Source organism: Chlorocebus sabaeus, chromosome 2 (genome assembly GCF_047675955.1).
Source record: "Chlorocebus sabaeus isolate Y175 chromosome 2, mChlSab1.0.hap1, whole genome shotgun sequence".
NCBI classification, from domain to species: Eukaryota; Metazoa; Chordata; class Mammalia; order Primates; family Cercopithecidae; genus Chlorocebus; species Chlorocebus sabaeus.
The window spans coordinates 96,094,413-96,110,172 of record NC_132905.1 but is presented as its reverse complement, the minus strand read 5'-3'; the positions used below and the strand labels follow the sequence as shown (position 1 = coordinate 96,110,172).

General features: G+C 53.2%; 1 protein-coding gene across 2 annotated transcripts in view; it reads right to left on the bottom strand.

The window, feature by feature from the left end:
- Positions 1 to 15,760, bottom strand: part of UMODL1 (uromodulin like 1) — a 129,460-nt gene that overhangs the window by 15,077 nt on the left and 98,623 nt on the right. For both annotated transcript variants that reach the window (XM_073010805.1, XM_073010802.1), the window contains exons 11-16: positions 14,289 to 14,969; positions 12,185 to 12,442; positions 9,760 to 9,872; positions 6,271 to 6,484; positions 4,395 to 4,532; positions 2,282 to 2,601 (exon numbers count right to left, since the gene is read on the bottom strand). In XM_073010805.1, coding sequence (XP_072866906.1) covers positions 2,282 to 2,601; positions 4,395 to 4,532; positions 6,271 to 6,484; positions 9,760 to 9,872; positions 12,185 to 12,442; positions 14,289 to 14,969 — 1,724 coding nt within the window. The remainder of the gene's footprint in view (positions 1 to 2,281; positions 2,602 to 4,394; positions 4,533 to 6,270; positions 6,485 to 9,759; positions 9,873 to 12,184; positions 12,443 to 14,288; positions 14,970 to 15,760) is intronic.

Below are 15,760 nucleotides of genomic sequence, written 5' to 3'. Positions count from 1 at the left end.
CGGCCACGGCTCTAGGTGCGGGGGGAACCGGGGATGGGGATTCTTCTCTAGAGCTTCTCCCCAGGAGCATCGAGACCCTGGCGGTTCTCCCAACCACAAATCGCCCAAGAGAGCCTAAGGGCTCGGCCTCTGCTCATTCCCTGTGGACCAGAGGAGGCAGAACCTGAACCTGTGTGGATTCTGTGGCCGTTGCATAAATAAGTCTTCCTGGGAAACTTAGTTTTTGACAAGTGTCACAAACCGTCAAGAGCTCTTGTGGATTCCAGGGCCTGGGTGACTCATCAGAGACAAATTTCCCTTTTCTTTCAACATGCCCCAAACCCTGCTGCATTTAATAATCAAGCCAAGTATTGGTCTAGCTCAGAAAAACATGGAGGGAGCTGCCGGCTGCAGGGTCCACCCGGGGCCCCAGCCCTGGGAGGTGCTGCCTCCCCCCTGGAGCTGCTGGTGTGTGGGTGGTGCTCTGAGCACCAGGCAGGGTGTCCTGCACCCTCAGCCCCTCCAATCGGCCCCACAGCCCTGCAAGAGCCTTGCACAGGCTCGAGGATGCCACAGTGGCCCGCTCATGTGCACCTCTCACCCCACACCTCCCTCACCACGGAAGCTGCCAGAAGCCACAGGAGCCACTGATCACTGCCCATCCCCCTTGCAGACATCCCCCCCTGCTGCCATCGCCCGGCCTCCAGGTGGCTGTCTAGGAATCTCTGAGGGAGTAAACTAATTCTGGGCAGTTCTTAAGTCGTGCAGTTTGAGGGGTTGAGGGATGAGGAAGGTTTTGTAGCTGTTGAAACAGTGCAGATCACTCCTTCAGCCCAGGGAGGGTCTGAAGAGCCCCCGAGGGAGCGGAATGAGCTCAGCAGAGTGAGCTGCGTCTCTCAGGCAAGCTTGTGCTCTGCAATGTCCTCGAACACGTCCATGTGAATCCCTCAGCTTCCTGGTCACCCTCAATCCCTGCTCCAGGCTCCAAGCAGGCTCCACACCATGGAACCACCTTATGTCCCCACCTCCCCATCTCATCCCTCAGCCTCTGGGCTTTCTGGCCTCTGCTCCCCAGGGCTAGCTCCTGACTCAGCCCCGAGGTCCACGTCCCAGCCTCCTGCTCAGGATGTTCACCTAATTCCCACCTTGTTGATTCCCAGACATTGACACCCCATGCCGGACTCTGGGTTTCATCTGCCAGCTTTACACCCAGGGTCTCCCCTCCTCTTGTCCCCCCAGCAGGGCCCTGAACATGAAACCTTTGTGTTCCGTGTGGCCAAGTGGGGTTGGGGACGAACGAGGGCACGGTGGGAGCATTCGCCGTGACACAGAGGCACCCTGGGAAGAATTGGGACCTGGAACCAGGTCAGCCGCCTCGTGGGTGCCACACATTAGAGACTCAGAGTAGACCCAGGACCCACTGGCCCAGAGTCACCTGCAAGGGGAGATGCCGGAGCTCATCTGTGCACACGGAGGTGCGAAGGCCTCAGGCCAAGAAAACCTACTTTCCCTACCTGGGCTCCCTCTGTCCTGGGAGCCCTGTAGCCCGTCCAGGACCCTGAAATAGAGTGTTTGCTAGGAACACAGTCCCTCCAACAGGGGAGTTCTGACTAATGCCACCCAATGCCCCCAAACACACACCCATACATACACACTCACACACATGGACAAACACATCCACACATGCTCAACTCATGCACACATGCACATACACACATTCTCACATTCACACACTCACACATTCATACATGCATGCACACCCACATGCACATAAGCATGCGATACACATGCATGCACACACGCACGTACATATACAAGCACAGCCATGCATACACACATACACATTCGCACACACAGATTCACACATGTACACACATTCACACACATGCACACCCCCACATACACAGACATATTCAGACACATGCACACGTGCACAGATGTAGACTCACACACACACACTTTCGCACACACACACTTTCACACACACTCTCATATCCACACACAACTCCTTGGCTTTCCTGCCTCTTCCTATCCTACTGCCTCTCTATCCTGTCTGTGCAGGGAGGAGTTTTAAGCCCCGACTCTGGAGCCTGGCCCAGCACTTGGCACCAGAGTCCCTCCTGGGTGGACTCACAGCTCCCTTCCGATTCTGGGGTGCAGGCTGGTCCCTGGTTGAGAACTCAACCCTGTCCTGACCCCCCCTTGCTGGGTTCCCCTCGGGGTGTAGAGTCTTGCCTGGCCCTCCCCTGTAGAGCCCCCTGCGCCCTAGCGTGCATCCTGAACCTGGCTCTCCTGGCCTTACGCTCTGCAAGACGGTCCCGCACTCGCTCCAGCCGGCCTCCAGGAGCACGTGTGTGCCATTGCTGTGGCTCACGTTGCAGGAGGGGTGGCTCAGGTACAGCGAGGACTCAGGGATGGATTCCTGCTGCAGGAAGCGCTTCTGGATGGCGACAACCACCTTCTCGATCTCACAGAGCACCCTGACTGCTCCCGTCAGGTTCAGCCGCTGGGGCAGGCCTTGTGGGGTGGGGCTGGTGTCTTGAACAAAGCCAGCCTTGGTCCCTGCTGTGGTGAGAGGCCTCTCTGGGCTGGTGGCCCAGGTTTCGTTGCCATGAGAGTCACCTGCAAGGCACAAGGAGGAAAAGGCAGAGTGGCTCTGTGTTTGGGGTTGGCACGGAGGGGCAGGGGTAAGGAGCAGACTGGAGCTGCCCTGCACTCTGCAGCAGCCACACCTGGGAACCGCATGTTCCAGCCACAACTACACGTGTGTGTGCACACACACACACATATGCACACACATGCGCACACATACATGCACACAATGCACACACACGCACACACATGCTCACGCATGCACACATGCACACACGCGCACACACATGCACACACATGCACACATGCACATGCACACACACGCTCACGCATGCACACACATGCACGCACACACATATGTGCACACATGCACACACGCACACACACATGCACACACATGCACATGCACACTCGCATGCAATGCGCACACACATGCTCACGCATGCACACACATGCACGTACACACACATGTGCACACATGCACACACACACGCACACACATGCACACACATGCACGTGTTGCGTATCTCCACCAGCTCAGGGAGCCAGACTCACTATGGGCCCCCGAGGGCCAAGGACCAAGGGACCTGATGCCGGGGATGTGCCAAGCCAGTGGACACAGGGTGAGTCTTCTGCTCTCAGAGCCCTGAGTCTATTCTCTAAGATGGGGTAATGATGCCTCCTCTTGAGGTCCTTGTGCCCAAGTTTCCCACTCCAGCTCCCTTCTTGCCCCCAGAGCAGGTTCAGTTTCAATGCCTAGGAGAACAAGGGGGCCCGGAAAGGCTTCTGATCCACCCACCCGTCTCGGGGTGCTCCCTCCCTGATCTATATGGAAGCAGACCCCAGACACAGCTCCTGCACCCTCCTTCAGCAGTGGCTCCGGCATCTGTGGGCCTGGTTTGTGCCTTCTTTTATCTCATAGTGGGGCTCGCCCAGCCCCAGCACCCTGCAGCTCCACCCAGCTCACTCCTGTCTCCGGGCTGTAGTCCAAACCACTGCTGAGGCCTTCACAGTTGGCTGCTGCCTCACCCGCCTCCCTGGGCAGCCTGCTTCCCGCTCTCTGCCACTCATCTCCTGCAGGTACCTGCTTGTGAGATCATGCCCATCAGCAGCTCTGTTCTTACCACAGCAGCCACCCACCATGCCCTGCCCTCCCCGCTGGGTGCCGTCTTAGCTATCTGTTAAGACCAGCTTCGAGACACCACTTCCAGGAAGCCCTCCCCGGCCACACTCACTGGACTGAAGCAACTTAGCCTCCTCTGTGCTTCCTGATTCTGCCTCAAGCAGGACACGTTCTACAGCCCCCTGGATACTGCCCTCACTGGTATAAACGTCCACCTCCCTTTACTTGCCGCAGATTCCCGGATAGCAGTGGTCATCTTGGGGTCAGCGCTAAATCCACTCAGACCCCATTTTACAGGAAAAGAGCTGGGTGGAAAGAGTGGCCGAGAGGAAACCTTCCCCTGTGTCGCGTGTCCCACGGCTGCGTGTTTCACAAGACGGTCGCTCAGCATCTGCATGTTCACACCTCATGTATGTGTGTATTTTCTCTTCATGGATATCAGAGCTAGCTCTCAGAGAGATAAGGCACTGCCCAGAAGCCTGGACACGTATGAAAGAATGGGAAGGAACATGCACACGCATGTACACATACATACACATACATCACACACACACATGTGCACCCACATCACACACAGGAAACTTCCCCAGGACACAGAAATATGACCTCATAGGGACAAGAAGCCCTTGGCACGTGAATGTCCTTTTAAAATACTGATTATGAGATAGTATTCCAGAAAAAGAAACTCTGACATCATTACCTTCACAGGGTCTGCCAGAATATTCCACAGGGAAATCGGGGGCTCCTCTCTCACAGCTACAAGTGAAAGACCCGAGGGTGTTTCGACAGGATGTCCCGGGCACACAGTCGTCCTCCTTCCTCTCACACTCATCGTAATCTGCCAATATTTAGAAGACAAAACAGAAGAACATCCCCGGGGGCTTGCGGGCTCACAGAAGCCTCAGGGGAGAGTGCATCTCCCAGACAAAGCTGGAAACTCCAGCCAGAGCAGACTGCAGTGAAGCTGGCCAGTTCTGGAGAGTACAGGAGGCTTCCTGCTGGTGGGGCTGGGAATGGCTAGGGAGGTCTGCAGAGGCTGTTCTGGAAAGAGGAGTCTGGCCCAGAGCTGGGAGCGGGATCTGGGCAGAGGAGGGCCAACCCTTAAGTTCCCAGGAGTGACCAGGAGATGCACAGGCCCTCAGACCCACCTCGGTCCAGCCCAAGGGACCCAGGCCACAAGCCCAACCCTGGGCAGAAGGCCCTTAGGCCATTTGCCTTTCACCATGACGCTCGGTTGATTATTGACAGCAAAACAGGTTTACTGCAGAACATGGACAAGTACCAGAAAAGCATGACCAGGGGCATGTTGGCATGTGGACATATTTCCTTACGGCCTTTCAAAATGCAGGCATGCTCTGAGAGCATAGCTTGCCTCTGCCACCACCTAGCTCCATGCAAATCCACAAACCTCGATTCTCATCATTGCATAACAGCCCAGGGCAGGGACACCTGGTAACTTAGCACCTTCTCTGTAACTGGATGATTGGGACTTCCAACTGTTTTGCTTTTAAAGTAACACTGAAGATGAACATCTTTGTATGTAAACTATGGTCCAAACTGAGATCAAATTGGGATATTTCAGAATCAAGGTGGATGGCCACTTTGAAAGCGCTTGATTTATATCACCAAACTGGTTTCCAGGAAGCATGAGCAAATCCTTCTGCCACCAGCAATCTGTGCAAACACCTGCCTCACTACACTTTCACCAGTATTCATGTCAGCAGTAAAAAGACCTTTTTTTGCAATTTGATGGGCAACAAGTGCAACGCGTTTTAATGGGGATGTCTTGGGTTACCACATCTTTGTTAGTCATTCATATTTCTTCTTTTATACCTTGTCTGTGTCGATCTTTCGTGCATTTATCCATCAGGTTCTTAATATTTATCATCTATTTGTATGATCTCTCTATACATTTGGGATACTAACACTTCATCAAATTATTGAAATTTTTTGTTTACTTTGCTTTCAAATGGTGCCTTTATTTTGATTTATCTCTGCATGTAGTCAGTATCTCATCCTTTTCCTCTGAAAATCGTATTTCCTTTGAGAAGTCCTTCTTATTCTAAAAATCAAAAAATTAACATTAATCTTCAAATTTTAAAAGGTCTTTGGTTTCTGATACATGTAACTATAAGCCATTCATCATCTATTTTCAAGTATGATAGGAGAAAAGAATCTAAATTTTCTTTTTCTCCCTGCTTTTCTCGTTAATTATTTTTACTGGGATCTCCTTGGGAACTGTGCTTGGGAGAGGGCCTGGTTGCAGAGAGGGAGGCGTCTGCCCTCAGCCCATGGAAACAAGTGGCAGGGGAGCAGTAGACCCCAAAAGAAAGCAGCACCCCTGGGCATCTGCAGGTTTACCCGAAGATGTTTTCAACACTTCAACCTTTACAAAATTATAATCACAATAGGAGGGACAGAGAGGGTCCTGTCTATTTCACATCTTTATCTAATTCCGGGGAAAGAAGGACTACATGGGCACAACACAACATCTTTCAAAAGCGAAGGGTAGTGGCTGCGCTCTGGCTGCCTCTGGTTCCAGAACATGGGAGAAGCTCAGTCCCAGCCTCTCATACCCTGTATGAAGGTGTCGCCTCTGATCACCTCCAGCAGAGGCGCGGTCTGGAAGGCGGTGAGGAATGCAGCTGACACGTCCTGGACATCCACATCTGCGATTATCAGCAAGTGAAACTCCACCACGACGCTGCCGTTGGTGACGCCGATGACTTCCATCCTGACCCCGCCGGCGTCCATGTGCTGACGCAGCGTGGCTGGCAGGGAGCCCCGCACCTGTGAGGAAAGAGGCCATGTGAGGAGGTCCCCACGCTGAGAGGAAACAGATGCCCGTCTCGAGGCGGTTCCTCCTGCCAGTCTGCCCAGCAGCAGGGCTGGCCCATAGCACAAAGGTAAAAGCCACAGGTTGGCTCTGGGCCCCTTTCCTGTCTGCCATGTTTTCAAGCCCAGCACAAATGCCTGGGAGTGTCTGTGATATGAGAACAGCCCTTGTTTCCCCCCAAACCAGCAAACAGCTTCAGAAAGATGCCTGTGGGGTAAGTATAGGACTTGGGACACAGGCAGAGGCCCTACCTCATGGGGCTTAAAATTTGCTGGGGGCTCACAAGGGCTTCTAGAACCTAATACTCCTGGTTTGCAGCCACCGAGGGCAGGAGGCTGAGTGCGGGGTCGTGGGGAGGGACACCACTCCCCACTGCCTTCTCTGGAACAGCCCTTTTGCTGCTGACACTGCAGAACATGTCCCCTTTCATTCTCCCTCCCTGCCTGTCCCCATACTCTTCCTGTGAGCATTTCCAACATCCCTATTAGGACAGGGGGTTCCTGCCCCCAAATGCCCCACTTTCTACTCTGTCTCTTTGGACAGAGTCACACATCACACACTATATGATTCCACACTAACCCATCTTGGTCAAAACACCTGAGGCAGGAGAATGGCGGGAACCCGGGAGGCGGAGTTTGCAGTGAGCAGAGATCGCTCCACTGCACTCCAGCCTGGGCGACAGAGTGAGACTCCGTCTCAAAACAAAACAAAACAAAACAAAAAATACCCAGACAGGCAAACAATCTTATAATGAGCTTCAATCATCCTCAATGCAAACCTCTTATGGAAAGGGCACCTCCAGGGTTTGTCCTCACAGGTGCGGTGGCTCAGGGCCCAGGTCATGGACTCACTCCCCGGCTTCTGGGCCGCCAAGGTGAACAGATCCATTGTCCCTCTCAGAGTCTGTGGACCCCAGGGAGACTGCAGCTGCCCTGGGTTGGCTCAGTAGATGACTGTTGTCGTGACCATCTTCACAATCAGATATTCCCTCTCTTTCTCTCAGAGGAATCTGTCATAGTCTTGGATTAATGTGACCTTTAGCTGCATTTCAAACCAACCTCTAAGCAAAGTTCCAGGTCCCTTGCTAGGAAGTGGTGAAGAGCCAGGGACCGAGGCACGCAGCTGACACCTCCTGGACATCCATGTGTGCAGTTATCAGCAAGTGAACCCCCCGAAATTTCTCTTAACATCCTACTTCTGTGATTAAGTTGTGTAATTATTTGCTGTCCTGAAATTCTAGGCAAACAGAAAAACAACATCCCCAAAAATGGGCAAAGGAAGAAATGGTTCAAAGAGGAAAGATTAATCAAGAAACTTGGGAAGGAAATGGAGCTGCCTCGTTTGACCACGAGAGCCAGGTGGAAGGATTCGGTGTTTGTTGTTTAATATTGTAACTACTATTTAACCTTATCAATGAAATCACATTATTAATCAAACCATATTATTAACCAAACCATCAACAACTCTTGAATGCACAAACCAGGAGCTGGGAATGAGCTAAGCCACCGAGGCTGGTCCCAAAGGCAGCCGAATCTTCTCATCTGTGCATGAAGCGCTGGGGTTTGCAGCCCTGGTACGATATTAGCACGACGGGCCACTAGGTGGCAATGTCATATCTCTCTGTGCTGAGCCTTAAACTCCCAGATTCAAGAAATCTACAATGTGAGATTCCACGCAAACAAAATCACTAGATTATGACAAGGGCACCCCCCTCTACCTCAAAAAGTCCACGAGAAGGCACGTCACTAAATGGTGACAGACAGCGTCCCAGAGAATGCTGAGGGGATGGCAGGGAGGAACGCAGGAAAGAGCAGGAAAAGAACTTTCTCTGAGGCAGGGGCATCGCAGCACTATTTATAACAGACAGGGGCGGGAGCCGCCCAGTGCCCTCAGTGAATGGATGGATGAGCCTGCACGGGTTATGTCCCAGCCATAACAAGGGATGCAGTGCTAACACATGCTGCCACGTGGATGAAATCCGAAAACTTCATTCCAGCTGAAAGAAGCCAGACACAAAAAGTCACATATTGTACGATTCTTTTTCTGTAAAATGTCCACAATGGGCAAATCCATGTAGATAAAAAGCAGATCAGTGATTACCAGGAGTGGGAGGAAGTGGTGAGAGAGAAGAGAATGACTTCCTTTTTTTTTTTTTTTTTTTTTTTTTTGGAGATAGGGTCTTGCTCTGTTGCCTAGGCTGGAGTGCAGTGGCACGATCTCAGCTCACTGCAACCTCTGCCTCCTGGTTTCAAGCGATTCTCCTGCCTCAGCCTCCTGAGTACCTGGGATTACAGGCACCCGCCACCACGCCTGGTTAATTTTTGTGTTTTTAGTAGAGACAGGGTTTTGCCATGTTGGCCAGGCTGGTCTCAAATTCCTGACCCCAGGTGATCCACCCGCCTCAGCCTCCCAAAGTGCTGGGATTACAGGCATGAGCCACCATGCCCAGCTGGGAGTGACTTCTAATGAGGTTTCTTTTTCGGTGATGAAAATGTTTTGGAATTAGCGGTGATGGTTGCACGATTTTGCAAAATAGTCTAAACCACCGAATTGTACAGTTTAAAAGTATAGCTTTTATGGTCTATGAAATAAATATCATTTTTTACAGGTTTAAAAAAAAACACGGAGGGATTTTCTGCTTCATAGGTTCCACAACTGAAAAACAGATTTCACTAGACGGAAAAGCACATGAAATAAGGATGCAGCAGAGGAAGAGCTGTGCCTCCTGTCTGCTGACCGTGTCTTTGCCAGGGCAGATCCAGAGAGACTCAGGGAGCCAGGCCAGAGCTTATAGTCCTGGCTTTCTTCAGAAATGAAGAGCTCATAGGACCTACAAGTCAAATTCCTAGTTGGATGAGACTAGAATTTTTTTTTTTATATACAGGGTCTCACTGTCTTGTCCAGGCTGGAGTGCAGTGGCATGATCTCAGCTTACTGCAACCTCTGCCTCCTGGGTTCAAGAGACTTTCTTGTCTTAGCCTCCTGAGTAGCTGAGATCACAAATATGAGCCACCATGACAGACTAATTTTTTGTATTTTTTTGGTGGAGATGGGGTTTTGCCATGTTGCCCAGGCTGGTCTCGAACTCCTGAGCTTGGGCAATCTGCCCGCCTCTGCCTCCCAAAGTGCTAGGATTGTAGGCGTGAGCCACCACACCTAGCCTAGAATTCTATCAGCCTTCCACCCTTTCCCTCCTGAAAGGAATTAAGGGCTGATATCACCAACTCACCGTCCTGAAGAACAGTTCTAGGAAATCTCGATACTCCTGGCTGCTCGCGTTGCAAAAGGATTCTGAGTATCTGACATTTGCAATTCTGACCTTTCCAATGAGCTTCTGGGCCGCTGCAGGATGGAGGATAAGCACATTTGGAATGTATTAGATAACAAAGTAACATTTCAATATTAATAAGTGGACATTTTCATGTCCGTGAAGAGCATCACACCAAGGCCTCCCTGTGTTCTAGAAAGAAGGAATAGTGCCAGGGCTCAGTGACACAGTCCATCAGATGCCAGAGGACACAGGACAAAGCTTGAACACAGTGGGAGAAACTTCCAGAGGACGGAGCTAGCTCAGCCCCTGCAACTGTGTCCTCAACACACACACCCCTCCTTCCTTGCTACCATTACCCATGCTGGGGCGTTCAAACAATTTACCAGCAAGCTGGCATGACTTGAACCATGTGGAGGCACCACTAAATAACTTTGCCAGGGCTACAGGTACAAACTGGGCTGTCCCAGGTTTACCAGGACTTAGAGCCCTGGCCAGGCCCCTGCTCAGAGTGCACAGGGCCACAGGGTGCCCAGGGGTCTTGTTTAGAGCCAGCCCTTCTTCCTCCCCTAGCAGCCCTACCTCCCCTCGTCTATGGGCAGTCCCTGTTTTGGCATCATCTGTTCCATCTGAATCTTTTCCCTTCGTGGAGGGCTTCTAGGAGTATGTGGCACATAAATGTGGTCCAGGAATGTCGCCACCCCATCCTGGCCCTGGCATGGCAGCCATCCCAGTGTTCAGTCAGTCCCTCACCAAATATTTGTGAAGCACCTGCCATGTGCCAGAGGCATTCTAGACAGTGAAGGAGAAAGACACAGCTCTCCCCTCAGGGGGCTGAGAGTCCATCTCCCCAGAGCTTCTCACTCAGGCTTAAGACAAACCACAGAGCCATTCTGCTATGCATTCCTGGGGGAACCCCAAACTCTCCATCCTTGAGATCATTTTTGTGGCTGCCCCTGAGGGCCTCTGGTTCAGTCTCCATGGCTGGCACGGGCAACCCAGTCTGAAAGCCATCAGTAGCAGGACAGGTGCACAGGTGAGAGCAGGTATAAGCGTGCCCACATGTTCCGGGTCCCCCATGCAGCCTGTCCCGTCTACAGCAGCTGAGACCTTCAGTGGCCCAACTCTGGTTCTCAGACCCCAGGGCCACCCTGCCTGACTGTCCAGCCAGCACTGATCTCCCTCTTCTCCAGTTGCTCGTGAACTTGCACGGTTCACGGTTCACGTCATGCACTCCCTCTGTTCTCTAATTTCTCAGGCCATGGCTGATTAGTACTTTAAAGCACAGACATAGAAGTTCTCAACTTCTATTACTGCATCCCAATAGGCCATCTTATGCCTCCCTCAAGGGATGCGCGCCCCACCATGCAGACCACTGCTATCAATGCTGCCCACGGTGTGAAAACCATCTTACACCTCCCTCAAGGGGTGTGCACCCGACCGTGCAGACCACTGCTACTAACACTTGGGAAACTGCCACAGTGTGAAAACCAGCCTGTAACATCAGATATGCCCTTGACTATCCAGGTGAGGTACACATAAGAAAATACCCAGGTGGCGACGCTAATGAAAAGAGGAATTTCGTCCAAATATATGTAATATGGTCACCGCCCAGCTTGAACGCAGTGGAGTCTATGTTTGATTCATTATTGCTCAATTCTTTAGTTTGTGGCCCCAGGCTCCGGCGGGCTGCTCACAGATCGTCCGTGTGACTGCTGATTGTCGGTTGATGTCCTTCCTGAAAGCCAAGTCCTCTGAGACTGTTGAGATCAGAGGGAGTGGATGCAGCTCAACAGCTGAGTTGCTTCCCCAAGAGGACACAGGGGAGCCACACCCGCAGCCTCCCAGGCACAGTCTGCAGCACTCTGCTGCCGCCTCAGAGCCGGGGGTTGCCTAACGCCTTTTCCTGAATAAGCCGCCTCCTGCCTGGCCGTTGTTGCATGCCTGCTGAAGCCAGCCAGCTGTCCCTAAGCTGAGAGGAACAAAGACACCTAGCAGCCCACAAACTAATCCAGCTCTCTTAAGCCTTAACCCACGGAAAGCCTTTTTCATACTTTTTATTCCTCTCTTTAAAAACAAATGGGAGGCCAAGGTGGGCAGATCACAAGGTCAGAAGATTGAGACCATCCCAGCTAACACTGTGAAATCCCGTCTCTACTAAAAATACAAAAAAACTAGCCGGGTGAGGTGGCGGGCGCATGTAGTCCCAGCTAGTCGGGAGGCTGAGGCAGGAGAATGGTGTGAACCCGGAAGGCAGAGCCTGCAGTGAACTGAGATCGCACCACTGCACTCCAGCCTGGGCAACAGAGCGAGACTTCGTCTCAAAAACAAACAAACAAACAAAACAAAACAAAACAAAACAAAAAACCAAATGGAAGCCCATTACCTGTTCTCACTTTCAGATGAGCTCTGGCACCTTCTTTCCCACATGCTTTGGCCACGATCTCAACCAGGTGTAAGACCCCAGGCTCCAGCCCCGACACTGTCACACTCGTGTTCCAGGTCTCCAGGACCACGGTGGGGCTCCATGCGGAAGTCAGAGTGAGCTGGAAGGCGGAGTCCAAAGCAAGACCTGCCTCCCAGGCCAGGTGGAAGCTTGTGCTGGTCACATTGGAGACCACGATCCTCCCAATGGAGACGGGAACTGGCAAGTGGAATAGAAACACCAAAATTAAAAATCAAGCCATTTCTAGGAGAAAAGGAGCCTCGCCCAATGCCAAAAATCAAATTCATCACTGTGGGGACATGAGCGATTTGCAGGTGATGGCCGCCAAGGTGATGGGTGAGTAGGATCCTATACAAACGTCCCAAGCCCGCGCTTTCTGGGCCTGCATCCTTGCCCCTCCTCAGGATGATAGCGAATGGCTTCTGGTTTGGTTTTGTTTCAGCAAATGGCTCATATACATCCCTGAGGCCCCTGGACTCCCCAAAATGAAGGTCTCTTGAGCAGGTTCTTGGTGGCGCCTCAGATGGACCGTCTACTCTTGACCCCTGGGTGGATTTACCCAGGATCCAACTAGGGGTCGATATTGGTGACAATGCTGGCTAGAGAACCATTCTTACAGGAAGACCTCAGGTCCCTCGGTAATACTGACTTACATGGGCTTAAGAGTTTAGTCTTAGAGCCTGCTTAGCAGAGGAAATGCATTGAGGAAGATCACATGTAACAGTTCATTAGCATGAAATCCAGAGGCAGACTAGCTCTGCAAGCTCACAGGGCTGTCATGACCGAGACCCAATTCCTGCACAGAGCTGCTGTGACTCTCCTGAGATGTCACCTGGCGGCTTGGTGATGGCTCAATCTTCCATAGGTAACATGGAACTGCTGGGGTTACGGTATGACTAGAGGTGCAGAACAGCTGAGGGGTGCAGAAATCCTGGATGTGTAGAGCAGATGGGGGTACAGAACACTTAGGTGGTAAAAAAAAAACTGGGGGTGTAGAACAGCTGACAATGCAGAGCATCTGTGGAGGTTCAACAACTGGGGTGAAGAGCAGCTGGGGAAGTACAGAACTGTGGGTGTAGAACAGCTGAGGGAGCACAAAGCAGCTGGGAAAGTGCAGAACACCTATAGAGGTGCAGAACAGCTGGGGAGACACAGAACAGCTGGGGAGACACAGAACAGCTGGGGAGATGTAGAACCTCTGGGGCATATAGAACAGCTGGGCAGATACAGAACAGCTGGGGACACACAGAACAGCTGGGGAGATGCAGAATCTCTGGGGCGTATACAACAACTGGGCAGATGCAGAACAGCAGGGAACATACAGAACAGCTGGGGAGACACAGAATCTCTGAGACATATAGAACAGCTGGGCAGATACAGAACAGCTGGGGAGATGCAGAATCTCTGGGGCATATAGAACAGCTGGGCAGATACAGAGCAGCTGGGGAGACAGAACCGCTGAGGAAGTGCAGAACAGCTGGGAGAGCCGGGGGTGCAGAAAAGCTGGGGTACAGCACACTTTGGTGTGCAGAGCAGCTGCAGGGCTGCAGAATGCTTGGCAGGATGACAAACAATGGAGGGGTGCAGAGCAGCTATGGGAGGGCAGCATTACTGGGGGGTGCAGAGTTGTTGTGGGGGTGTCATCACACTGATTGGGGCTGGGGCAGGCGGGGGCACAGCTCTGCTAGGAGGCAGGACAGCGGGGGTGGTCAATGCCTCAGGGGATGGCTCCAGTACCTAATGCGACAAGTAAGCTCCAGTGCCTGCTCCTGAAGGCAGACCTCTGCCCCAGCGGCTGTAGACAGGGAGCCCTAAGACACGAGGAAGAGAGGGCTGGGACAGGCAAGCGGACCAAGCTGTCTTCCTAACTCAACCAGAAACCAGCTGCTGGGTGCCTCCGTTTCCTCGCGCACAAGATGAGGCTGCTGCCTGAGCATTGCTAGCAGCCTGCCACTCCATGGCCACGGGAGCTTTGCCACCAGAGGCTCACACGGGCTATGGGTCCTATTAGTCCTAGTCCCCATGCACCATTCGAGGAACTCACCACAGGCGGGGGTCTTCAGAGGTGTGAGGGTGGGGGTCAATGGCAGGTCGACAGAACCGGAAGGTCCACTGTCCTCATTTTGCAGCCACGTGGGATTCAGAAGTGTTTCCCAGGTGGAACGGGTGGCATGCCACATGATGTGGCCGGTGGGGTCCTCAGTAGGGGAAGGCCAGGAGGGTGGCTCCACGGTGGAGTTTCCCAGTAGCTGTCCAGGGAGGGCCAGTGGGCCATCTGTGGCCCCAGGAGGGAAGCTGTGGGTTGACCCAGGAGCCTTCGGGGAGGAGGTGGTGCCTATCACCCCAATAGTGTTCCTATGACCAGGGCTCACCCGGCTGGTGCTCCCCTGGCTGGGGCTCGCCTGTCTGAGGCTCCCCTGGCTGGGGTTCACCTCGCTGGGGCTCCCCTGGTCCATCCCCAGACCCAGGGCAGTGCTGGGCGCCTCCTGCTCCTCGCCTTTTCCTGTGCTGTTCCTGTCATACCCGACCACACTGCTGCCTCCTCTCCTGGGCGGGGGCCCTGGGGCCCAGTCCTGGCCTGCTGCTGGGGTGCCCTGAGGGTGCCCAGGGCTGGGTGACAAGGTGAAGTTCTCTAGGCCGAGGGCTGCTGTTCCCGTGCCAAGAGCTGGGGCCGTTAGCCCTGTCACCGCAGACAGCCCATTGTCCGTGGGGCTCACCAGGTCACCTGCCAAGAAACATCCACGGTCAGAGCCTGCTGGATCCCACCCATGACTAAGAGTCTCCCAGGAGGGCACCACAACCGTCCAGCAGGACTGCTGTGCATCCCCGCGTGGACCTGGCCAGGGCCGCAGGCGGCTTCAGCCAGCGTTCGGGAGAGTTTAATGGGCTCATGTTTGCAGGCTCCCCGGGAATCTCCGAAGGCAAGTCACGCCTCTCTACTGGATAAATGAGGAGATTGAAGCTGAGGGTGAGGGATCCCCCCGGGGGGCTACAAAACCCGGACTTGAAAATGCAGGGCTTGGTTCTCACAGGCCTCAGATTAATCCATCAGGACTCTGGGAAAATGGGACAATTTCCCCCAGGTTTGTGCTCAGTGTGGGACTTGGTGCTGGATGCTGTCATCGACTTGCAGGACATTAGGCAAATAAGAAAAACAGGAGAAGACAAGGTGTGGGTGTTAGGAAGCAGAGCAGCACTCGCAGTGTCTAAGAAACATTCTCCCCAGAGAACAGGTCTCGGCTGCTCCTTCCAGCTAGAAAGGCCTCAGTGGGGGCTGGCAGCCGGTGGCTGGGCGCCTCTGCCATGCCTGCATCCAGGCCGACATGTCTCATCAGTCACTGCCTTTTAGGTCCTCACGTGGCCTCCTCCTGCTGCTCAGCTCAGCACCCCAGGTATCCCCAACCCTCTCATCAGAACTGGCCCACAGAAAAGACTGAGGGCTGATACAGCAGGACTAGAGCTCAGCAGCCCCCATCGAGCCGCTCTCCAGCTTCTCTGGGCTTCCACCCCTTCTTG